This window comes from Heterodontus francisci, chromosome 10, assembly GCF_036365525.1.
Source record: "Heterodontus francisci isolate sHetFra1 chromosome 10, sHetFra1.hap1, whole genome shotgun sequence".
Taxonomy (NCBI): Eukaryota; Metazoa; Chordata; class Chondrichthyes; order Heterodontiformes; family Heterodontidae; genus Heterodontus; species Heterodontus francisci.
The window spans coordinates 45,436,231-45,462,039 of NC_090380.1; the positions used below are offsets into that span (position 1 = coordinate 45,436,231).

The following is a 25,809-nucleotide window of genomic DNA, read 5'->3' on the forward strand; positions in this document are numbered from 1 at the left end:
CACAAGTCAGGAGTGTGATGCAATATTCTGCACTTTCCTGAATGGATGCAGTTCCAACAACACTCAGGAAGCTCGCTGCCATCCAGGATGAAGCAGCCCACTTGATAGCACACATCCACCACCTTAAACAGTCACTCCCTCCACCACCGGCGCATTGTGGAAGCGGTATATACTATATACAAGATGCACTGCAGCAACCCGCCAAGGCTCCTTTGACAGCACCTTCCAAACCCACAACGTTTACCGCCTAGAAGGACAAGGGCAGCAGATGCATGGGAAACCCTTCACCTGCAAGTTCCCTTCCAAGTCACACATCATTCTGACTTGGACCTTAACTGTTGCAGGGTCAAAAACCTGAAACCCCCTTCCTAGTAGCGCTGTGGGTGTACCTGCACAGATGGACTTCAGTGGTTCAAGAAGGCAGCTCACCACCACTTCCTCAAAGACAATTAGCAATGGGTAACAAATGTTGGCCTTGTTAGTGATGCGCACATCCCATGAAAGAATAAAAGAATGGTTTATCTAACAAACAGCAACTATAGATATATAGCACCTTTTAATGTAGGAAAACATGAGAAGGTACTAGACCGAGGCATAATCTTATATTAACTTGCAGTCAGATGTTTTAGTAACTTTACTAGGAAAATAAATGGAGCATGGGTAAAAGCCATACACACCAGATTGTCGTAACTTTGATTTCCATTCTTTTTTGATTTAGAAGACTTCAGCTAGGGCAGCCATAGAGGTATACAATTGGCCTCAATGGCTATGACCAGGGGAAGGGGAAAAAAAAGTCAGGGTTCTTGCTCCTGATCATAATCCACTGATTCCTCCTGGAAAGTGCAGGTTAGTGGATGTCAAGTAAGGACATATCAGGCTTGGTGCGATGTTCTCCATGATGGAAGAGTCTTTCAACACACATCAATCCTGGACTTCTGCCCATCATTTACTCTACTGTCATCTTGATCCATTTTCTTGGAATGGGGTCATTAATTATGAAAGAGAAAGCCTGCTTCTGTTGGGAGTAGCACCCAAAGAGGAGGGCTGAGGAGCTCTGAAGATCAGCATACAATCTTTTGTTTATGCCTCAGATTGGGCCAAATCTTCTATCCAGTGAATGGCTGGGGCCTGATGACTGGGAGAGAGGCACACTTATGACCCTTCCCCTTAAAAGGGTTCAGCAGGCATTCCAACACAACCCCAGCGGTACCTCTCCCCTAGGAGTCCCTGAAATTCTTAGAATCAGCAGTGGAAGACAGGGGAATTAACTCAGTTCTCAGACCCCACCTCACCAATACAAAAGCAAAATACTGCAGATGCTGCAAATCTGGAATAAAAACAGAAAATGCTGGAAACACTCAGCAGGTCAGACTGCATCTGTCGAAATAGGAACAGAGTTAATGTTTCAGGCTGATGACCTTTCATCAGAACCCAATGTTATGTGCTTGTGCGCAAGGGTGTGTGATCAGCTGTTAGTGAGAATCATAGAAAAGTTGACAATGAGCCCTGCAATACTTTATGCGGCCTTCAAAGGCTGAATGAGGGAAGAGCACCCAAAGTTACCTCCCTCTCAGGCCACAACCTCTCCAGTGCTTGACCCCTAAGGAAGGGTGAATTTGACCAAGTGTGGAGTGCAATATATATTCAATGTTATATATTCTGCTCACTTCATTCTGCCACCGATATTGGTTGCATTTTACAGTGAAACCTGTATAAATGAACACTCCCAAAAAACAAAAAACAGGCTCCGGCAAAAAGTGGACACTTATTGAGAGACTCAAATGACTTGCATGGTAAAATCTTCAAGAGGCAATCTGAAACCATGGACATTCACAAATTGTGAATTATGGACAGCTTTCAATGCATCAGGCCCTTTTAGAACTTCAAACATGGAACACACAGGTCAGTGTGAGGGAGCAGCTGGGTTTGTGAAAGAAGCAGCTTTTGTGGAGTGGGGAACTCTTAACCCAGCAACCATAGTGGCAGAGAAACGATCTTAGGGAGAGAGTGACTTCTTTGCTGCTGTGGATTCTGGGTAAAGAACTTCCCAATGTACTGAAAAATACAATGACCATTTAAAAAATAAGGAGACCTGCACAAAAAGGACAGCTAATGCCAGAACCAAAGGTGTCCAGAATTTACAGGTGTCACTGCACTTCTTGACATTCTTCCTCTTTTTTATTAGGTGGTGTCGGTCTCAGTAACATGTTTATTTTAAAGAAGGAAACATTTAGAATTAAGTTGAATATGTTTGCTTTGGTACATGTAGGTCTTTCCATGTGAATAACTATCTTATTTGTTTTGTAGTGACTTACAGCCTGAACCAAGTGAATTTGAAGATAAGAAAGAGAATGTTTCTGAAAATGGATTGGATGATCAAAATATGAACCTGAAAGTCTGTAAGTCTTTGCAGGACTAAAACCATGTTTTAAAATGACCATTCCTACACTTCAAAGAATTGAAATATTGGGGACCATGTAAGAAAGAACTGGTTTTAGTATATTGTTTTAATTGATACTGCTTAAAGAAAACATTGGGCTGAATTTTACAGACCCCCTGACGTCAGTGGTCATAGCAGGGTGGGGAGTGGGGGCCTGGAAAATGCCTCCGGCAGAGGTCTGCCACGGGCCTCAACACCGGGAAGGCCCAGCCAATACTGCCGGCAGCGTCGAGGCCTTGTGGCAGCTCCCGCGCACCCCCCCTCCCCCCGCTGCTGCTTGGCGACAGAGCTGAATTTACATATGTAAAATCATTTAAATGAATAAATAAGTGACCTACCCGCTCCCGCCATCCGTTCCTTAGCAATATTGGTGGCAGTGGGCGGCACTCCCATGCCTTTGCGTCCCCGGACGGGGATCCGAGGCGGAACACTGGTAGGGAGGGGGGAGCAGGCAAATTTTTCAGTGCGGGAAGGGGGCTACAGTGTCAGATTAATTTCATTGGTCTAGAGGATGGTGTGAAGGGGTAAAGTTTAAGGATGCATTTGCTGACAATGCAGCCACTAGGTGGTGAGCAAATGCAGCCTGTTCAACCTAAACGTCACAGTCAGCGACGTTCAGGCAGCTGCCAGGACTAAAGATGGCACTTCTCAAATAATCACACAAAGGCAACTTAAACACATGGCAGCACACAATGGCCGGAGAGATCGGCTGGCTGGGGAATGGCTGGAGTGATCGGCTGGCTGGGGAATGGCCGGAGAGAGAGAGCGGGTGGGGGGTGGGGGAACGGCCGGGGAGAATGGGCAGGCGGAATGGCCGGAGAGGGCAGGCGAGAGGGTGGGTGGTGTGGGTGGGGGGGGGTGGGAATGGCCGGAGAGAGTGGGGTGGGGGGGGGGGGCGGAGGAATGGCCGGAGAGAGCGAGAAATCGGGGGGGGGGGGGGGGGGGGGGGGGGGGAGAATTGCCAGAGAGAGTGGAAGATCGGGGTGGCAGGGGGAATTGCTGCAGAGAGTGGGTGAGGAGGCAGGAGGAGAGCGCCACCAAGGTCTTCGGCCTCTCTCTCCCCGCTTCCCCCCACTGACTCCCACACCCCGCTTCTCCCCCACACCCCATTCTCTCCCCGCTTCCCCCCCTCCCCCCCCCCCCCCCCCCCCCCCCCCCGCTGTCTCCCACTCCCCGCTTCTCCACTGGCTCTCCCGCGTTATGCGATGACGTCATCTGGGCATGCGTGTACCAGTCCTGGCAATTTAGGTAATGACGTCGTCTATCCATGCGCCAACCAGTCCGGGCAGTGCGGAACGCAGCGCATGCGCAGAGAGCAGGAGCCCGTTGGCGCAGTCGGATGACGTCCCGCCAGCTGCGTTGTCAAGAATCACTTTGAAAGTTTAAAGTTTATGAACTTTGTGGGGGCAAAAGGTCAGGTGCACAAGGTAAGTATTTTGTGAGTGGAAGGGCAAAGAATTAAATCTATGGTTGTTGGAGGTGGGTGGGAGGGGGCAAGATCAATTATTTTAATTTAAAAAAAACCTCCTTTAAATATTTACATTGAAAATTAGGACCCGAAGCCCTTTAAAAATGGCGTCAGCGCCTGCGCAAAGGCTGCTGATGCCATAGCTGGGGACGGGCCGCCCACCCACTCCATGTCATTGGGGGTGTGTACCACCCTAGCCATTTAAATGAGCTGCTGCATTTAATACCTTGGCAGCTCCACGACATGTGGAGACAGACCACCATTGTTTACGTCAGCGGCAGACCTGTAAAATGCAGCCCATCGATTCACTGCACTAAAGAAACTTCATTTTCAATTATCTTGATGAGAATAAAGAGCAATTTGTGTGAAAAATAGGTTTTCAGTTTGATTTAATCTTTTGCATGGTTAACATTTCATTTTCAGCAAGAAAAATATTTGTTACAGCAGAGGCCTTTAAGTTTTGCTGTGGTGCAAATGGATAATGTAATCAAATGGAATTCCTGTCTCTGCAATTTTAGTAAAGCCATTCAATTTTAATGAAACTCATTCAATTTAATTAGGTCAACACCCCTGCTAAAATATCAGAAAAAGCAAATTAAGATTGACAATAATTACATTTTTGTCTAATATCGATTTTGAACTGTTACTGTGCATTGTTAGAAACAGCATGTTAAGGGTTTAACATCCAAATCATCAACTCAGAACACTCGTTGTCTGGAAAGAGCTCCACATAGTGGAGTTTTTTTAATATCCTACACAATGGTTCTCTGAAGTGTTGACTAGTTACTCAACCTGGGCCATCATTTACAATCACAAAGATCTTTTGCAATTGTCAAAGGTTACCCACATTCGCTACTGATGTTTGGCTGTTTTTTTCCAAAGTATTTATGAGAGATACAGATCTGTGCTGTTTTGTTTCAGGATGATCAAAGAGATGGTTGCAAACTGCCTGGACACAGATCAAATGATAGGCCCCAGCCTCAGTACAGATTTTGATTGATAGCTGGTTCTGAGAACTTTGAGAAATGGGCAGGGTTGTAATGGGGCAAGCTGAAAGGGTGACCTACTGATGGGTGCCCAAGATGTACCCCTCTATTGGCTCAGATGCCAGTTCAAAATATTTAAGATGACCTTCTTGTGACCGTACATCGAAATTAAAATGCTGCAAAACTATAAGCACCATTTGATTGATGGGTTTTCTTGCATGTTTTCTCTATGCATCATTATTAAGTTGGCAATGTAATTGTTTTTGAATACTTGTGAAGTTTACTACAGTAAATTATTGCAGTTGACTCACACATGGGGCTGGATTTTACCCCCCACGACGTTGGGGGGTCGGTAGATGGTTGCGGCAGAGGCCTGCCACGGAGCTCGATGCTGGGAGGGCCCGGCCCGATCCTGCCGGCGGTGGCGAGGCTCCGTGGTGACCACCCCCCCCCCACCGCTGGGTGATGGGATCTGGATTTAAATATTTAAATTAATGAGATGAATAAATTGAAATCAACTTACCTTGAATCTTCTGAGCCCGCTGAGATCGTCGGCCCGGTGGCCAGCACTCCCACATCTTCAATTCCCTGTTTGGGGAAAGCAGGCATGAAACTGGTGGGGAAGGGGAGGAGCTAATATTTTTACTACAGCGGGGAGGAAATGGGGTCAAATAAGCATCGTCAGATGTTGGGAAGGGGTGAACTTTCATCATTGTGCAGTCTTGGGGGGGTGAAAGTCAGAATACAAAGCTAAGTGTTTTCAGGGGGAAAAGGGCAAATACTGAATGTAATTTTTAGTGGGGTGTTGGAAAGGGGCGTTAAAATGTTATTTTGTAAATTTTTGGGGGATCACTTTAAAAATTAAAATTTGCCAGCAGGGCTGGCTGCCCTTCAAAAATGGCACACAGGCAGCTGATGCCATTGTCACCGACGGACAGCTTGCCCCCTGCGGTGGGGGGGTGGGGGGGTTGTGGGGGGTGGGGGCTGGCCCGGCAATTAAAAAGATCCGCTGCATGGGTCATTATGGTGGCTGTGCGGTGGGTTGCCATTTTATAAGCCCACTGCTGAGAGTGACGGCGGGCTTCTGAACTCCAGCCCATGGTTTAAAGTTCTAATTATTTACATATTTTTAAAAGGTTTCATTCTTCTTGAATTCTGCCCTGTTAAAGCACAATGATTACTTGTACGTATCCATTTTTGCTTACAGCTTTCCAAGCTAATTGGGTGCCGGAGTTCTTCAGTAAAGTGCAGACATTGCATTTGGAGGCACAAGGTTCTTCAGTCTTGGAAGTTCTTTACCTTCCCTTTCACACAGGAAAATGCTATTGTACCATTTTCTTAGTTAATGAGCAGGTACATTTATACACTTCTTAATCATAACTGTATTATTGGAAAGTTAATTTAGGTTCAAAACTTTACTTTCTACAGCTACAATAATAAAAACAGATTTTGACCTAACGTATAAAAGAGTTTCTCAATAATTGTGGTTAAATTGAAAGCAATTTCTTGTGATTTAGTTAATCTGATAATTGGAAGATGATTATTCGTATTATTTATTGTTTAATGCTATAAATGAAGTTTTGAGTAAAAACTTTGCATCTGGTATGTGTGCATAAAGCAAACACATCTGTAGGATGTAGGAGAATGTTTTGAGGAGGGCTTAGGAATCTCTGAGGCATGCAACATGTTACTTATTTTTCTTTTTTTTTTATTGAAAGGAATATTCAAATCAATCAAAAGCTGTTGTCACATCTTTTTGTAAAATCATATATTCATTAAAAAAATTAGTGAACAACCAACAACCACCACAAAAGCAACAAATCAAATCTCTGATTTTTTTCCTAGTAACTGGACCAACTATGGTCTATACTTATCCCACTGTTTTAAAAGCTGTTATAGATTCTGCATTCATCATTGTTCTAACAACCCTCTATGTAAAGATATTGCTCTCAGACTCTGTCTGTTCTTTTGATGATGATCTTAAAATTATGCCTTCTAGCTACCTACCTTGCTGCAGTTATACAGGGCCTTGGTGAGACCACATCTGGAGTATTGTGTGCAGTTTTGGTCTCCTTATCTGAGGAAGGATTTTCTTGCCATGGAGGGAGTGCAAAGAAGATTTATAGGCTGATTCCTGTGATGGCAGGATTGATGTACGAGGAGAGGTTAGGTCGACTAGGCCTATATTCACTAGAGTTTAGAAGAATGAGTGGGGATCTCATAGCAACCTATAAAATTCTAACAGGATTAGACAGGCTAGATGCAGGGACGATGTTCGCGATGGCCAGGGAGTCCAGAATCAGCGGTCACAGTCTCAGGATACGGGGTATGTCATTTAGAACCAAGATGAGGAGAAATTTTTTCACTCAGAAGGTGGTGAACCTATGGAATTCTCTACCACAGATGGCAGTGGAGGCCAAGTCATAAATATATTCAAGAAGGAGATAGATATATTTCTTAATGCCAAAGGGATCAAGGGATATGGGGAGAAAGCGGGAACAGGGTACTGAATTAGATGATCAGCCATGATCTTTTTGGAATGGTGGAGCAGGCCCGAAGGGTCGAATGGCCTACTCATGCTCCTATTTTCAAAGTTTCTATTAACTGACCAGTGGAAGTCATATTTCCCTATTTACCATATCAAAATCTCTCAAAATTTTCTTCATCAGATCTCTTCTTAACCTTGTCATTTCGAACAAAAGAATCTCCAATTTCTATCGTTTTTTGTCAGATCTACATTCTCTTAAGCCTGGTATCATCTTAGTGAATCTCTTCAACACCTTCTCCATTGTGTTTTCTGAAGCAAAGCACCCAAACTGAGACATAATATTCTAGTTATGGCCTAACCAAGGATTTGTATAGTTTTTCACTCTATGTGCCAATTTTTGAAATCTTGGATGCCATATGTTTTTTTCAAGAGTTTTACGAACTTATACCAATTTTAAAGATTTCTGTATTTGAACCCTGAGTATCTTTTGACCTTCCACACCTTTGAAAGTTGTCATGCTAGGCCCCCACCTGCCAAGAATGAGGCACATTAATTTTGGCATGAATATTGATTTTAAACTGTTACTAGACTGAAGAAAGGACTTGTTAAACAAATCAGCTGTGGCTGAAAAAGACATTTGCATATTAACAGACAGTGTTTGGAAGGACAAAGCAGCCATTCCCTGATACATTCAACCCACAATGGAATTTTGATCTCCAGACATTGAAGGTGGGGGAGCTCACATTCCAGGTGACTGCTAAGATGGCCGAATATACAAACGGACATGGTCAAACCAGCTAGTCACATGACTTACCTGCTGGGCAACCTGAGTTTATTGAACTTGTACAAACAGTTTGGGCGGAAAGCTGTTTGCTCCTGGACTGAGAAGATCTCTCTTCTGTCTACTCCCATCCTTTTCTCACAAGCCTCTGAATCCACTGAAGACACATGAACCCCAAGAGAGAAAAGTCTCCTAAAGCAAACAAGGTTTAAGAATAAGGCTGGACCTCAACGAAAAGCAATATCTACCTACAATCAAGGACTCTACATTGAGCTCGAAGAACCGTAACAACTCTTCAGATATTGCCTCAAATCTTTCCACTTTATCTTTTCTTCTCTTTTCTGTCTCTATTTGCACGTGTGTATCGCAGATGCATGCTCGCATGGGGCGCAGCATGTATCCGTAGACGTTAACCAAATTAGAGTTTAAGTTTAATAAATTTCAACTTTTCTTCTTTAAACCTAAGAAAGCTGAGTGTGCTGGTTTCTTTTCCTTATAATTGGAAAGCGGTGAACAAGGATTCACCAAGAGTAAGTTGAAAACACGGTGTGTTTAAAATTAAACCCTGTTATGGTAAGACCAGGTGAAGGATGAAAGGGAACCCTAGACCTCTTTCTCAACTGGTCGTGCCAAAGTATTACCATTTAATGTATATGTCATTTTTCTTCCTTCTAAAATGTATGAACTCACATTTCTCTGCATTAACTTACATCTGACATCTATATTCCTAATTTGCTAACCTCTCTGTATCCTCATGAAGTCACTAATAGTCTTATTATCAGTTAACATGCTCTATATTTTTTACTTATCTGCTAATTTTATTGAGTCCCTTATACCTAAGTCAAAGCCATTTATACATTGAGTAGAGCAATAGTCTCAACACTGATCCCTGGGATGCACCATTATGTACACTCCTCCAGTCCAATCTATTAATCATTACTTTCTTTTATCTTTTAACATCTTCTAATCCATATGCCTTAATTTTATCAACAGGCCTATTAAGTGGCAGATTACCAATTACCTTCTTAAAATCCATATGGAACATTCACTGCACTTTCTTTATCAATGCACTCTTCTATTTCCTTAAAGGACTCTATTAACTTTGTCAGACATGATTTACCTTTTACAAATCCATGTTGAATTACCCTTAATTAACCAAGTCTTTCAAAACAAGTATTAATTTTATCCTATATTAAGCCTCTAGAAGATTACCAACTATCATTGTTAGGTTGAGTAGTCTATAGCTATCTGGTATATCCCTTTCCTCTCTGTTTGAACAGAGATGTTGCACTGGCAACCTTCAAGTCCTCTGGCACAACATATATATCCAAGGATGTATGCAAGGCTGTGATCTGATCCTCTGTTATTTCTTCTCTGATTTCTCTCAGCATATGTTTCAGACCTGGTGCATTTTCCATTTTGAGTTCCAGCAATATTTTACAATTTTAATTCCTTCTCTATATTTAATCAATCTAATGGTTCTTGCTTACTCCTTTTGTACCCTTTCACTTGCACTTCCAGGCTCATTGGAAACTGTGGCATCCTGCTTATGTGGAATCTCTGACATTCTTTCATCTTCACAAGAAGATTTCCTTTTTCATCTCTAATTCTATTTTTATCAATTCTTTACTTTGTAAGTGTTTCAAAAATCCTTCACTAGTTCTCCTAATGTTACATTCCAGTCTGTCCTTCATATTCCATTTTTTTGTTTTCTATATTCAGCTTGATTTTCATTTGTATTATTCACTCTAATTTGTCACATGACTATTTTTTCAGTCTCACTTTAATTTATTTAATAATGAAAGCAACTCCAGCCTTTTCTGTACAAACTATTCATCTTGTAGGGATATGCAAAACTCGATACATGCATCGGGAAAGCAGCTACCATCTTTGGCTGACTTGTGAAATGTGCATGGCATATCCCCAAGCTGACCCTCAGGACCAAGCTGATGGTTTATAAGAGCTGTGTTCTCAGCACCTTGCTGTATGGCTGTGAAACATTGGCGACTTACAGCTACCATGAAAAGTTGCTCAATAATTTCCATCTTCACTGTCTGCGGCGCATTATGGATATATTCTGGCAGGACAAAATATAAGGCAGTCGCATACCCAAGGACCTTCTGTATGGCGAGATAGCCAGGGCCAGACGATCAGTGGGGTACCCAAAACTCTGTTTCAAGAATGCTTGCAAGCGTGACATAAAGGCCCTAAATGTCGACTATCACACCTGGGAGTCACTCGCTGGTGGAAGAGGGAAATGGCAACATATCCTTTGGACCTGTGTGCACTACCATGATGACCGGTTGCTGCAGCAGCTTGGCAATGTCAAAAACAACAATTCACAGTGTCACTTGACAGTTTCACACGCGGCACCTGTGGCAGAATCTGCCCCCTCAAGGATTGGTCTTCACAGCTATCAGCAAAGGTGCACCAAGAGAAGACACTCCACCTGAATGGACACCCCACCTAAATCCATGTCCAACATCTTTCGTAGATGGGAGGAGACCAGCCATACTCTAGTCATCTCTTGTTTGAAATTTTGACAATTGTTTGTGCACTGTCTTATTTTCCAAATTGTCTTTCCAGTTTTTAAGAACATAAGAAATAAGTGCAAGTGTAAACCATTCGACCCTTCAAGCCTGGTCTGTCATTCAGTGCGATCATGGCTGATCCTTTAGACTACCTCAACTCCACTTGCCTGCTTGCTCCCCATATCTCTTGATTCCCTCAAAGATCCAAAATCTATCGATCTCAGTCTTGCATATACTCAACGATGGAGCATCCATTACCCTCTGGGGTAGACAATTTCAAAGATTCACAACCCTCTGAGTGAAGAAATTTCTCCTCAACTCAGTCCTAAATGATCGACCCATTGTCCTGAGACTATGCCCCTGTGTTCTAGATTCCCCAGCTAGGGGAAACAACCTCGCAGTGTCTACCCTGTCAAGCCCTTTCAGAATCTTATAAGTTTCAATGAGATCACGTCTTATTCTTCTAAACTCAGAGTATAGAGCCAATTTACTCAGCCTTTCATCATAGGACAACCCTCTCATCCCAGGAACCAATCTAGATAACCTTCACTGTACCGCCTCCAAGGCAAGTATGTCCTTCCTTAGATATGGAGACCAAATCTGGGCAGAGTATAGGTCTCACCGAAGCCCTATACAATTGTACTAATACTTCCTAATTCTTGTATTCCAATCCCCTTGCAATAAAGGACAACATGCCATTTGCCTTTCTAATTGCATGCTGTACTAGCATGTTAACTTTCTGTGTTCCTTGTACAAGTACACCAATATCTCTCTGAACATCAACATTTACAAGTTTCACGCCTTTTGAAATATATTTTGCTTTTCTATTCTTACGGCCGAAGTGAATAACCTCAAACTTCTCCACATGATACTCCATCTGCCACCTTGTTGCCCACTCGCTTAACCTGTCTGTATCTCTTTGCAGCCTCTTTGTGTCCTCCTCACAGCTTACATTCGTACCTACCTTTGTATCGTCAGCAAACTTGGACATTGTTCTTGGTCCCGTCATCAAAGTAATTAATATAGATTGTAAATGGCTGAAGCCCCAGCACTGATCCTTGCAGCACTCCACTAACTACAGTCTGCCAATTTGAAAATGTCCATTCATTCTTACAATCTGCTTCCTGTCCATGAACCAATTTCTCCATCCATGCTAATATATTAGCCCCAACTCCATGAGCCTTTATCTTGCATATTAATCTTTTGTATGGCACCTTATCAAATACATTTTGGAAATCCAAGTATTCTACATCTACATATCCCTTTATCTACCCTAATAGTTACATCCTCAAAAAATGCAAATAAATTTGTCAAACATTTGTAAACCTTGTTGACTTTTCTGATCATACTATGATTTTCTAAGTGCATTGTTAAAACTTCCTTCATAATAGTTTCCAGCATTTTCCCGATGACTGATGTCAGGCTAACTGACCTGTAGTTCCCTGATTTCTCTCTCAAAAAATGATATAACATTTGCCAACTTCCAATCGCTGGGACCATTCTAGAATCTAGGGAATTTTGGGAAATCATAACCAGTGCATCCACTATCTCTGCAGCTACCTCTTTTAGAACGCCAGGATGTAGGCCATCAGGTCCTAGGGTTTTGTTGGATTTTAGTTCTTAAGTTTCTCCAGTACTTTTTTTCTGCTGATATTAATTATCTTAAATTCCTCACTTTTGTTAGTGCCTTGGTTACCCTCTATTTCTGGTATGTAATTTGTGTTCCATGAAGATAGACATAAAATATTTGTTCAACGGCTCTGCTATTTCCTCATTCCCCATGATAATTTCTCCTGCCTCTGCCTCTAAGGGACCAACATTTACTTGAGCTACTCCTTTTATATACTTGTAAAGCCTCTTACAATCTGTTTTTATATTCCCAGCTAGTTTCCTCTCATTCTATTATTTCCCTTTTTTTCAACACTTTGGTCACCCTTCGCTTGTTTCTAAAACACTCCCAATCCTCAGGCTTACTATTATTCTTTGCAAAGATTTAAGCCTCATCTTTTAATCTAATACTATCCTTAACTTTCCTAATAAGCCACAGATGAATCTTTCTTGCTGAGTTTTTGTTTTTAATGGAATATGTGGAGGCTGCCTCCACCTCATCTGAGGCCATAAAGGGAGCACTGCATGGAGGTGGTAAGAGAGGAGGCCACTACGTCCGGCAGAGCACTGAATGGTTCACTAGGGTTTCTTTCACCTATAACTGTGCACTTTTTGTCTTTTTGAACACCATGTAAATATTGACACACAGAATCATAGAATGGTTACAGCACAGAAAGAGGCCATTCAGGCCATCATGTCTGCTGGAGCAATTCACCTAGTGCCACACCCCAGATCCTAACCATTTGCTGCTTGAAGACATTTTTCCTCATGTTGCCATTGCTTCTTTTGCAATTACTTTAAATCTGTGCCCTCTGGTTCTCGATGCGTCCATCAATGGGAACAGTTTCTCCCTATCCCCTCATGGTTTTGAATACCTCTGTCAAATCCCCTCTCATCCTTCTCTTCTCCAAGGAAAACAATCCCAACTTCTCCAATCTATCCACGCAAATGAAGTTCCTCATCCCTGGAACCATTTTCATGAATCTTTTTTGCACTCTCTCTAATGCCTTCACATCCTCCCTAGAGTGTGGTGCTCAGAACTGGATGCAATATGCTAGTTGAGGCCGAACCAGTGTTTTTTACAAGTTTAACATAACTTCCTTGCTTTTATATTCTATGGCCCTAATGATAAAGCCGAGGATGTTGTATGCTTTATTAACCACACTCTCAACTTGTCCTGCCAACTTCCAAGATGCCAGATGTGTGAGCTTCCTTTTATTAATTGTGGGACAAGAAAAGAGAGATGAAGTGGTGAAGGGATCAGTGGGCCATGAACGGTGACAGTGAAACCTCTGGGCAGATGTGCATCCTTCATTGGCGGAAAGAGTTGATCTGTTTCAGACTGTATCTTTGATGGAAGTGTTCGAACAGACAGCTCAAGGTAAGTTCCAGACCTTGCCATTCCACCTGGTTAAGAAGGACTCAACTGAAACGAGCCTGCATCAGATGATCCCTGATGTTAATGGCATCCTGATGAGACCCTCAGGCTCCGCGCTGGGCCCGGCCACCTCCCTGTGCAGTCGGTGCACCTCTCTGTTCTCCATCTTCTTCCTCCTCCTCCACCTCCTGTTCTTCCTCTTCCTCTGATGAACTGTGCCCATCCAGTGCTTCACCCTCTACTAGATCCACACTTCTCTGGAGGGGCACTTGAATGGTCCAGGCACCGGAACCACTTATTCAGAGCCCCGTGGCCTGCTTAATGGTTGTCCTATGAGCAGATGACTTCAGTTGTAGCAACTCTTGGGTTCTCATAGAGGTGTGAGTAGCCATGTCTTCAAGGGATATCCCTTGCTCCTTAGAATTCATCCACGGAGTTTGGTGGGGGGATGGTGGAATGAAGAGCTGCGGCAACCTGGACTGGCATAGAATGAAGAATTCGTGGCTGCTGCCAGGAAAGCTCTTGTTTGATCGCAGACCAGCTGAACGTTGAGGAAGTTCTTTTTGTTGATGAATCTCACTGGGCGCTCAGTTGGTGGCTTGGCGGCCACATGAGAGCAATTGGCTTACAAATCCGGAGATCCAGAATATGGATATGGAAGTCCTGATGTCCTCTTGATAGCAAATGAAGCAATCTTCCCTTTACCAGTTCAGTCTTATTGCCAATCGAACCAATGCGGCATTGCCCACAACCGTCCTGATGCGTGGCTCCGCTGATAACTTTTCAATCGCCGAAAATAATGGTAGCAACTCTTATTTCCAAAAGTCAGCTATGAGGAAACAGGTTCCAATTCAAAGAGCCTGTCCCTTTAAAATCAGCAGCTCCCAGCTTTGTCCCTGCTCCCAACCGCAGCCCTCCTTGTGCTCAGGTAGCCTCCCAATTGTGTTTGGAAGCCTTGCCCCCTCCTCTTATGGCCCCATGATGCTAGCAGGGTGACGACGCTCTGCACTACCCAAGCGCTTACTAAGCACCCTCCAGCAATCTGCGCTGACCTGATGGAACCTGCGTGCAAATGGCCGAGTCACACTCTGAGCCATTCTCTCTTTTATGCGCCCACCTAATTTGTTGGAGTGACCATGACTGTCTCCTCACTGTGTATCCATCTCCATGCGCCTGGTATGCCCATGACCCAGTCTGTAGCCTGTACGTCCCCACCAAAGTCTCAGCATGGCCCTCAGTAAGCGCTTTAACGACCTTAATTACATGTATTAACGGATTGGGCAGGTTCTCAGGGAAGCCCTGTTCCTGCCCTGGTGAAACTCACTGGTGACAGGAATGGCAAATGGCAGTGTTTTCATTACCTGCTCACTTCCACTCCCGCCCTCGACAGGACCTAAAAATCTAGCTCTGTGTTCTGAGCAAGCACACACTCATTAAATAAATGAATTCATAGGGTAATTCCCTGATACAAGAAGGTGGGTATGTGTGAAAGCAGAGAAAAACGGTAAAGAATGTTATGCCATGATTGTAATTTTATAGGGATGGATGTTTCTCTCCATAATTATCTTAAACATTTTTTTTTGCCCCTTGTATACATTCATTATTGAGATTTTTATTTTCACTAACACCACTAGAACACTACTAATTTCATTCTCTTCATTATTGCTAATGTTTCTGTTCTTCTATGTACATTTTCCAATTTTATTCTGATCAAAATTTCCATCTTGAAGTCCTTTCTTGAACCTACTTTCTGACTTTTGTCCTCTTTCCTGCTTTTCATTTCTCTTTTCCAGTCTTTGTCATTGGTCTCACTATCTTTTTATTGTAGTTTCCATTCTTAGTCATTATTGCAAATTCTTCCTCAGAATCTTCAAGCAAATCTACCTGATGTGCATTTTCAACTTATGTCTTTATATCATATTTCTAGCATTCATAGTTGTTCCTTTTATTTCAACAATCAGCGGTAATTTCACATATGTGTGGCCTTGTCCATTTACTCCAGCTGTAAGTAAGAGTGAAAGGAGAAGAACTTGCAATTTATATAGCATCTTTCATCTCCTTGGGACATCCTAAAACACTATGTGGCCAAGTACTTTTGAAGCGTTGTCCTTATTGTAAATTAAGAAAAGATGCCTAGCAAGTTGGGCGGCACAGTGACGCAATGGTTAGCACCGCAGCCTCACAGCTCCAGGGACCCGGGTTTGATTCTGGGTACTGCCTGTGCGGAGTTTGCAAGTTCTCCCTGTGTCTGCGTGGGTTTTCGCCGGGTGCTCCGGTTTCCTCCCATATCCAAAAGACTTGCAGGTGATAGGTAAATTGGCCATTGTAAATTGCCCCTAGTGTAGGTTGGTGATAGGGAATATGGGATTAATGTAGGATTAGTATAAATGGGTGGTTGTTGGTCGGCACAGACTCGGTGGGCCGAAGGGCCTGTTTCAGTGCTGTATCTCTAAATAAATAAATAAGTTTCCACAAGTAGCAATGAAATAAATGATCCAATGATCTGCTTTAGTAGCTGTTACAGTATTGCTGGTAGAAAATCTCACAGGTCACGCAATGAACCCTCCTTCCATGGCCATTAGCGGAATTATACCAGCTGATATGGCTGGGTAATTCTATGCAGCAGGAGGATTTTATAAGCTCTCACAATCCATTTGATGAGAGAGGCCATCTACATCCACTGGATGCGAGTATCCAGCTGGATGCCAATCTAAAATTCAAAACCAGTGGTTTGGTCTCCACTCACTTGGACTGGCTTAAGTGGAGTTCAAGACCTGCACCTTCTAACTTAGAGGTGGAAATGCTACCACTAAGCCAAAGGCTTACTCCTGTTTTAGGGCTATTGGTTATATAGGAACATGGGAGCAGGAGTAGGCCATTCAACCCATCGAGCCTGCCCCACCATTCTGTACGATCATGGCTGATCATCCGCTTCAATGCCTTTTTCCCACATTATCCTCACATCCCCTTATGTCATTTGTATTTAGAAATCTGTCGATCCTTGCTTTAAACATACTCAATGACTGAACTTTCACAGCCCTCTGGGGTAGAGAATTCTGAAGAATCACAACCCTCTGAGTAAAGAAATTTCTCCTCATGTCGGTCCTAAGTGGCTGCCCCCTTATTTTGAAATTGTGTCCTCTGGTTCTAGACTCCCCAACCAGGGGAAGCATCTTTGCTGCATCTACCCTGTCAATCCCTTTAAGCATTTTGTAGGTTTCAATGAGATCACCTCTCATTCTTCAAAACTCTAGAGAATATAGGCCATGTTTCCCCAATCTCTCTTCATAGGACAGTCCCGCCATCCCGGGAACAGGTCTGAAGAACCTTCGTTACACTCCCTCTGTGGTAAAGGGACCAAAACTGCATACAGTACTCCAGGTGCGGTCTAACCAAGGTTCTATATGATTGAAGCAAGACTTCACTACTGCTGTACTCAAATCCTCTTGTGATAAAGGCTAACATACCATTAGCCTTCTTACTTGCTTGCTGCACCTGCATGTTAGCTTTCAGTGACTCAATGACAAGAGGAGCAGATATGTAGACAGATTTTGGAAAGATGTAAAGGTAACAGGGTTGTAGTGGTGGGTGATTTTAACTTCCCTATATTGACTGGGACTCACTTAGTGCTAGGGGCTTGGATGGGGCAGAATTTGTAAGGAGCATCCAGGAGAGCTTCTTGAAACAATATGTAGATAGTCCAACTAGGGAAGGGGCCGTACTGGACCTGGTATTGGGGAATGAGCCCGGCCAGGTGGTCGAAGTCTCAGTAGGAGAGCATTTCGGGAACAGTGACCATAATTCCGTAAGTTTTAAGGTACTTATGGATAAGGATAAGAGTAGTCCTCGGGTGAAGGTGCTAAATTGGGGGAAGGCTAATTATAACAATATTAGGCAAGAACTGAAGAATTTAGATTGGGGGCGGCTGTTTGAGGGTAAATCAACATCTGACATGTGGGAGTCTTTCAAATGTCAGTTGATTAGAATCCAGGACCAGCATGTTCCTGTGAGGAAGAAGGATAAGTTTGGCAAGTTTCGGGAACCTTGGATAACGCGGGATATTGTGAGCCTAGTCAAAAAGAAAAAGGAAGCATTCATAAGGGCTAGAAGGCTGGGAACAGATGAAGTCCTTGAGGAATATAAAGAAAGTAGGAAGGAACTTATGCAAGGAGTCAGGAGGGCTAAAAGGGGTCATGAAAAGTCATTGGCAAACAGGATTAAGGAGAATCCCAAGGCTTTTTATACGTATAGAAAGAGCAAGAGGGTAACCAGGGAAAGTGTTGGCCCACTCAAGGACAGAGGAGGGAATCTATGTGTGGAGCCAGAGGAAATGGGTGAGGTACTAAATGAGTACTTTGCATCAGTATTCACCAAAGAGAAGGACTTGGTGGATGATGAGTCTAGGGAAGGGAGTGTAGATAGTCCGGGTCATGTCGTTATCAAAAAGGAGGAGGTGTTGGGCGTCTTGCAAAGCATTAAGGCAGATAAGTCCCCAGGGCCTGATGGGATCTACCCCAGAATACTGAGGGAGGCAAGGGAAGAAATTGCTGGGGCCTTGACAGAAATCTTTGTATCCTCATTTGCTACAGGTGAGGTCCCAGAGGACTGGAGAAGAGCCAATGTTGTTCCTTTGTTTAAGAAGGGTAGCAAGGATAATCCAGGAAATTATAGGCCGGTGAGCCTTACGTCAGTGGTAGAGAAATTATTAGAGAGGATTCTTCGGGACAGGATTTACTCCCATTTGGAAACAAACGAACTTATTAGTGAGAGGCAGCATGGTTTTGTGAAGGGGAGGTCGTGTCTCACTAACTTGATTGAGTTTTTTGAGGAAGTGACGAAGATGATTGATGAAGGAAGGGCAGTGGATGTTGTCTATATGGACTTCAGTAAAGCCTTTGACAAGGTCCCTCATGGCAGACTGGTACAGAAGGTGAAGTCACACGGGATCAGAGGTGAGCTGGCAAGATGGATACAGAACAGGCTCGGTCATAGAAGACAGAGGGTAGCAGTGGATGGGTTCTTTTCTGAATTGAGGGCTGTGACTAGTGGTGTTCCGCAGGGATCAGTGCTGGGACCTTTGCTGTTTGTATTATATATAAATGATTTGGAGGAAAATGTAGCTGGTCTGATTAGTAAGTTTGCGGATGACACAAAGGTTGGTGGAGTTGCGGATAGTGATGAGGATTGTCAGAGGATACAGCAGGATGTAGATCGGTTGTAGACTTGGGCAGAGAAATGGCAGATGGAGTTTAATCTGGACAAATGTGAGGTAATGCATTTTGGAAGATCTAATACTGGTGGGAAGTATACAGTAAATGGCAGAACCCTGAGGAGTATTGACAGGCAGAGAGATCTGGGCGTACAGGTCCACAGGTCACTGAAAGTGGCAACGCAGGTGGATAAGGTAGTCAAGAAGGCATATGGCATGCTTGCCTTCATTGGTCGGGGCATAGAGTATAAAAATTGGCAAGTCATGCTGCAGCTGTACAGAACCTTAGTTAGGCCACACTTAGAATATTGCGTGCAATTCTGGTCGCCACACTACCAGAAGGACGTGGAGGCTTTGGAGAGGGTACAGAAGAGGTTTACCAGGATGTTGCATGGTCTGGAGGGCATTAGCTATGAGGAGAGGTTGGATAAACTCGGATTGTTTTCACTGGAACGACGGAGGTGGAGGGGCGACATGTTCGAGGTTTACAAAATTATGAGTGGCATGGACAGAGTGGATAGTCATAAGCTTTTTCCCAGGGTGGAAGAGTCAGTTACTAGGGGACATAGGTTTAAGGTGCGAGGGGAAAAGTTTAGAGGGGATGTGCGAGCAAGTTCTTTACACAGAGGCTGGTGAGTGCCTGGAACCTGCTGCTGGGGGAGGTGGTGGAAGCAGATACGATAGCGATGTTTAAGAGGCATCTTGACAAATACATGAATAGGATGGGAATAGAGGGATACGGTCCCCGGAAGTGCAGAAGGTTTTAGTTTAGACAGGCATCAAGAACGGCGCAGGCTTGGAGGGCCGAATGGCCTGTGCCTGTGCTGTACTGTTCTTTGTTCTTTGATACCCAGGTCCCTTTGTACATCTACACTTTCTAATCTCTTATCATTTAAGAAATACTCTCCACATCTGTTCCTCCTACTAAAGTGGATAACCTCACATTTTTTCACATTCTTGCCCACTCACTAAGTCTGTCCAAATCCTCTTGAAGCCACTTTGCATCTTCCTCACAACACACATTCCCACCTAGTTTTGTGTCATCTGCGAACTTGGAAATACTACATTTGATAACCATATCTAAATCATTGATATATATTGTGAACAGCTGGGGCCCAAGCACTGATCCCTGCGGTACCCCACTAGTCACAGCCTGCCAATGCTAGAATGACCCATTTATTCCTACTCTCTGTTTTCTGCCTGTTAACCAATCCTTAATCCATGCAAGTATATTACCTCCTATTCCATGTGCTTTAATTTTGCTAACCAACCTCCTGTGGAGGACTTTATCAAAAGCCTTCTGAAAATCCAAGTATACCACGTCCATCGATTCCCCTTTATCAATTCCGCTAGTAACATTCTCAAAAAATTCCAACACGTCCTTCAATTCATAAATCCATGTTGACTGTGCCCAATCAGACCATTATTATTCAAGTTTTCATTTATCACATCCTTTAGAATAGACCCTAGCATTTTTTCAACGATTGATGTAAGGCTAACAGGACTGTAATTTCCTGTTTTCTCTCTCCCTCTCTTCTTAAATAGTGGGGTGACATTTGCGACCTTCCAATCTGCAGGAACCGCTCCAGAATCTATAGAATTTTGGAAGATGATCATCAATGCATCCATTATCACCATAGCCACCTCTTTCAACACTGTGGGATCAGTTCTTGGGGACCTATGAACTTTCAGCCCCATTAATTTCTCCAATACACTAATACTCTTTTCCTTCAATTCCTCATTCCCCCTAATCCCTTGGGTCTCTAATTCTGGGAGATTTCTTGTATCTTCCTCAGTGAAAACAGACACAAAGTAATCATTTAGCTTCTCTGCTATTTCTCAATTCCCTATTATATATTCTCCTGTATCTGCCTGTAATGGACCCACATTTGTCTTAGCCAAACTTTTCCTTTTTACATAATTATAGAAGCTTTTACAGTCTGTTTTTATATTTTTTGCTAGCTTTCATTCATATTCTATTCTCCCTTTGTCAGTTTCTTCATCCTCCTTTGTTGTATTCTAAAATCCTACCAATCCTCAGGTTTACTATTATGTCTGGCAACTTTATAGGCCTTTTCTTTTAATCTTATACAATCCTTAACTTCCTTTGTTATCCATGGTTGACTGCCTTTTCTTTTGGGGTTTTTGTGCCTTGAAGGAATGTATAGTTGCTGTAAACTAATATTTCTTCAAAGACTATCCATTGCCAATGCACTGTCACACCTTTTAATGTATTTTCCAAAACCACCTCAGCCAATTTGCCCCTCATACCTTCATAATTTCGTTTGTTCAAATTTAACACCCTGGCTTCAGATTGAACTAACTCACTTTCAAATATAATGTAAACTTCTATCATTTAATGGTCACTCATCCCTAAAGGTTCTTTTACAGCAAGGTTATTAATTAGCCCTTTATCATTACATAATACAAGATCTAAAATAGCCTGTTCTCTAGTCGGTTTCTCAAAATATTGCTCTAGAAAACCATCCCTAACACACTCCAGAAACTCATCCTCCACAGCATTAGTGCTCATTAGGTTTACCCAGTCTATATGCAGATTGAAATCACCTATGATTACAGTATTACCGATGATACATGCTTCTCTAATCTCCTGATTAAAACCACGCCCCCCACCACCACTACTGTTTGGTGGCCTTTAAACAACTCCTACCAATGTTTGCTGCCCCTTGCTGTTTCTTAGCGCCACCCAAACAGATTCCACATTTTGTTCTTCCGATCTGAGATCCTGCCTTACGAATGTACTGATCCCATCCCTTATTATCAGTGCAACATCACCTCCTTTTCCTTTTTGCCTGCCCTTCCTAAATGTCGAATATCCTTGAATATTCAATTCCCAGTCTTGGTCACCCTGTAGCCACGTTGCCATTATGTCAATTAAATCATACGCATTTACCTCTATTTGGGCCTTTAAATCATCTACCTTGTTGAGAATGCTGCTTGCATTCAGATAGAGTGCCCTTAACCTCATCTTCTTGACATTCTGCTTTCTAAGCCTAGTTGATGCTCGCCTTTGTTTTGCCTGCCTTCTAATGTCGCTTGCTACTTTTCTACCTCCGTTACCAGCTTTACTTCCTTCCAGTTTGAGCTACCCCTCAGATTCCCATCCCCCTGACAAGCTAGTTTAAACCCTCCCCAACAGCACCAGCAAATCTCCCTACGAGGATGTTAGTTCCGGTCTTGTTAAGGTGTAGCCCGTCCATCTTGTACAGGTCCCACCTGCCCCAGAACCAGTCCCAATGCCTCAGAAATCTGATGCCGTCTCTCCTACACTAATTCTCCAGCCATGTGTCCAATTGATCAATCCTCCTATTCCTATGCTCACTAGCGTGTGGCACTGGGAGTAATCCTGAGATTACTGCTTTGGAGGTCCTGCTTTTTAATTTCCTTCCTATCTCCCTAAAATCAGCTTTCAGGACCTCATCCCTCTTCCTACCTATGTCATTGGTACCAATGTGGACCACGACCTCTGGCTGTTCACCCTCCCCCAGAAGGATGTCCTGCAGCCGCTCTGTGACCTCCTTGACCCTGGCACCAGGGAGGCAACACACCATCCTGGAGTCACGTTTACTGCTGACGAAACTCAATCTGATCCCCTGACTATTGAATCCCCTATCACTATTGCTCTTCCACTCTTCTTCCTCTTCTTCTACGCAGCTGAGCCACCCGTCGTGCCGTGGACTTTGCTCTGGCTGCACTCCCTTGAGGAACCATCGCTCTCACCAGTATCCAAAATGGAAAAGTGATTAACAAGCAAGATAGACTTAGGGGACTCCTGCACTGCCTGCCTGATTTTCTTCAACTGCCTGGCGGTCACCTATTCCCTCTCTGCCTGCATGCTCCTAACCTGCGGTGTGACCACCTTTGGTTAAGGGATAAATGTTGGCCAGGACATCAGGAAAACTCCCCTGCCTTCCACAACTAATGTCATGGGACGTTTATTCAGCTGAGCCAATGATTAATGTTTCATTTAAAAGTAGGCACCTCTGATAGTGCAGTACATGCACAATACTGCATTGAAAGGTCAGCCTAGATTATGTACTTAAGTCTCTGGAGTGGGACTTGACCTCACAAACCTCTAACCCTGAACGACAGTGCTACCACTGAGCGAAGGCTTCCACCTATGGCGTGCTATTTCATATCATATGTAAAAAATATAAAGCAGAAAGTAGCTGTCATCCTTTAGTGAATTACATTATAAGAGTCTTCTGAAACTTCAATGATGAAAAGTTACAACCAAAACATTAACCTTGCTGTTTTACATTTACTGTAATTTCCAGAAATATTAATTTTTATTTGATTTGTTCATCAGAATAGCTTTTTCGTTATCTTTTGTTGTAAACATATTCTGCATTCAATGTTAAGCTGTTTTGTTTTCTTTTATAGATTGGAGAATTTGTGTACTGTCTGGAAGGAACTGGCTGTATACCGTTGCCTTCCACTGGACTACAAGTGTTCAGTCCAGGTGCAATACAGAACCATTGTGCAGTTTCAGGTACAGTGGCTTTTATTTTCTGGCAGCATCTGTTCAATAACAACTGAGAAAATAATTCTTGTCGAGTTCAATTATGATGTGAAAACAAACAGGGAATGAAATTCATCTTGGGCCATCACGCAAAACTGGCAAAGTCATTGGAAAAGAAAATCGGGCAAAACGGGCTGGTGTCATTGAGTCGTACAGCATAGAAACAGGCCCTTCGGCCCACCGCGTCCATGTCGACCATAATGCCTATCTATACTAATCCCACCTGCCTGCATTAATTCCATATCCCTCTATGCCTTGCTCATTCAAGTACCTGTCCAGATGCCTCTTAAATGTTGCTACTGTTCCTGCGTCCACCACCTCCTCTGGCAGCTCATTCCAGATACCCACTATTCTTTGTGTGAAAAATTTACCCCTTTGATCCCCTTTAAACCTCCTCTCTCCTACCTTAAATCTATGCCATCTAGTTTTAGTCATCCCTACCATGGGAAACAGACTCTGGCTATCTACCCTATCTATGCCTCTCATAATTTTATATACCTCTATCATGTCCCCTCTCAGCCTCCTTCGCTCCAGGGAAAACAGACCCAGCCTATCCAATCTCTCTTTATAACTCAAGCCCTCCAAACTAGGCAATGTCCTTGTGAATCTTTTCTGCACCCTCTCTAGCTTAATCACATCTTTCCTGTCATTCGGCGACCAGAACTGCACACAGTACTCCAAATGCAGCCTAACCAATGTTACGTACAACTGTAACATGACGTCCCAACTCTTGTACTCAATGCCTCAGCCGATGAAGGCAAGCATGCCATAAGCCTTCTTCACCACCCTGTCTACATGTGTTGCCACTTTCAGGAAACTATGTATTTGCACCCCAAGGTCTCTCTGCTCAAGAACACTCCCCAGGGCCCTGCCATTCACTGTATATGTCCTGCCCTGGTTTAACTTCCCAAAATGCATCACTTCACACTTGTTTGCGTTAAATTCCATTTTCCACTCCCTTGCCCACTTTCCCAGTTGATCTATATCCTGTTGTAACCTTAGACAACCTTCTTCACTGCCTACTATACCACCAATTTTGGTGTCATCTGCAAACTTACTAATCATGCCCCTTACATTCACATCCAAGTCATTAATATATATGACAAACAACAGATGGCCCAGCACCGATCCCTGCGGCACACCACTGGTCACCGGCCTCCAATCTGAAAAACAACCCTCTACTACCACTCTCTGCCTCCTATCAGCAAGCCAATTTTGTATCCAATTTGCTCGTTCACCCTGGATCCCATGTGTTCGAACCTTCTGGACCAGCTTACCATGCGGGAACTTGTCAAAGGCCTTGCTAAAGTCCTTGTAGACAACGTCCATCGCCCTGCCCTCGTCAATCCTCTCGGTCACCTCCTCGAAAAACTCAATCAAATTCGTGAGACATGATTTCCCACGCACAAAGCCATGCTGACTATCCCGAATCAGACCATGCCTTTCCAGATGCATATAAATCCTGTCTCTCAGAATCCCTTCCAATAACTTTCCCACCACTGATGTAAGGCTCACCGGCCTGTAGTTCCCTGGCTTATCCCTGCTGCCCTTCTTAATTAAAAGCACAACATTAGCTATCCTCCAGTCTTCTGGTACCTCACCCATGGCTAACGATGATACAAAAATCTCTGCCAGGGCCCCAGCAATCTCCTCCCTTGCTTCCCATAGCATCCTCGGATACACCTGGGGATTTATCCACCTTAATGTGCTTCAAAACCTCCAACACCTCCTCCTTTGTAATGTTGATATGCTCAAGGATATCGGTGTTCTGTCCCTTGACCTCACTAGCTTCCATGACCTTCTCCACGGTAAATAAGGACGAGAAATATTCATTTAAGACCTCGCCCATTTCCCGTGGCTCCACACATAGATTGCCACACTGATCCTTAAGGGGACCTACTCCCTCCCTAGCTACCCTTTTACTCTTAATATACTGATAGAATCTTTTAGGATTCTTCTTTATCTTATCTGCCAGGGAAATCTCATGGCCCCTTTTCACCCTCCTAATTTCCTTCTTAAGTGCAGTCCTACATCCCCTATACTCCTCGAGGGACTCACTCGATCCTAGCTGCCTATACCTGACATATGCCTCCTTCTTTGTCCTGACCAGACCCTCAATATCTCTCGTCAACCGAGGTTCCCTAAACTTACCAGCGTTGCCCTTCCATCTAACAGGAACATGCCGGCCCTGAACTCTTCCTATCTCACTTTTAAAAGCCTCCCACTTGCCAAACGTCCCTTTACCTGTAAACAGCCTCTCCCATTCAACTTTTGAGAGTTCCTGTCTGATGCCATCGAAATTAGCCTTCCCCCAATTTAGGACTTCAACCTGAGGACCAGTCCTATCCTTTTCCATAACTATCTTGAAGCTAATAGA

General features: G+C 43.5%; 1 protein-coding gene across 3 annotated transcripts in view; it reads left to right on the forward strand.

Moving 5' to 3' along the window:
- Nucleotides 1-25,809, forward strand: part of LOC137374438 (cilia- and flagella-associated protein 47-like) — a 777,638-nt gene that overhangs the window by 355,516 nt on the left and 396,313 nt on the right. For all 3 annotated transcript variants that reach the window (XM_068040550.1, XM_068040552.1, XM_068040551.1), the window contains 3 exons: nucleotides 2,308-2,399; nucleotides 6,102-6,247; nucleotides 23,294-23,402. In XM_068040550.1, the coding sequence (XP_067896651.1) occupies nucleotides 2,308-2,399; nucleotides 6,102-6,247; nucleotides 23,294-23,402 (347 nt within the window). The remainder of the gene's footprint in view (nucleotides 1-2,307; nucleotides 2,400-6,101; nucleotides 6,248-23,293; nucleotides 23,403-25,809) is intronic.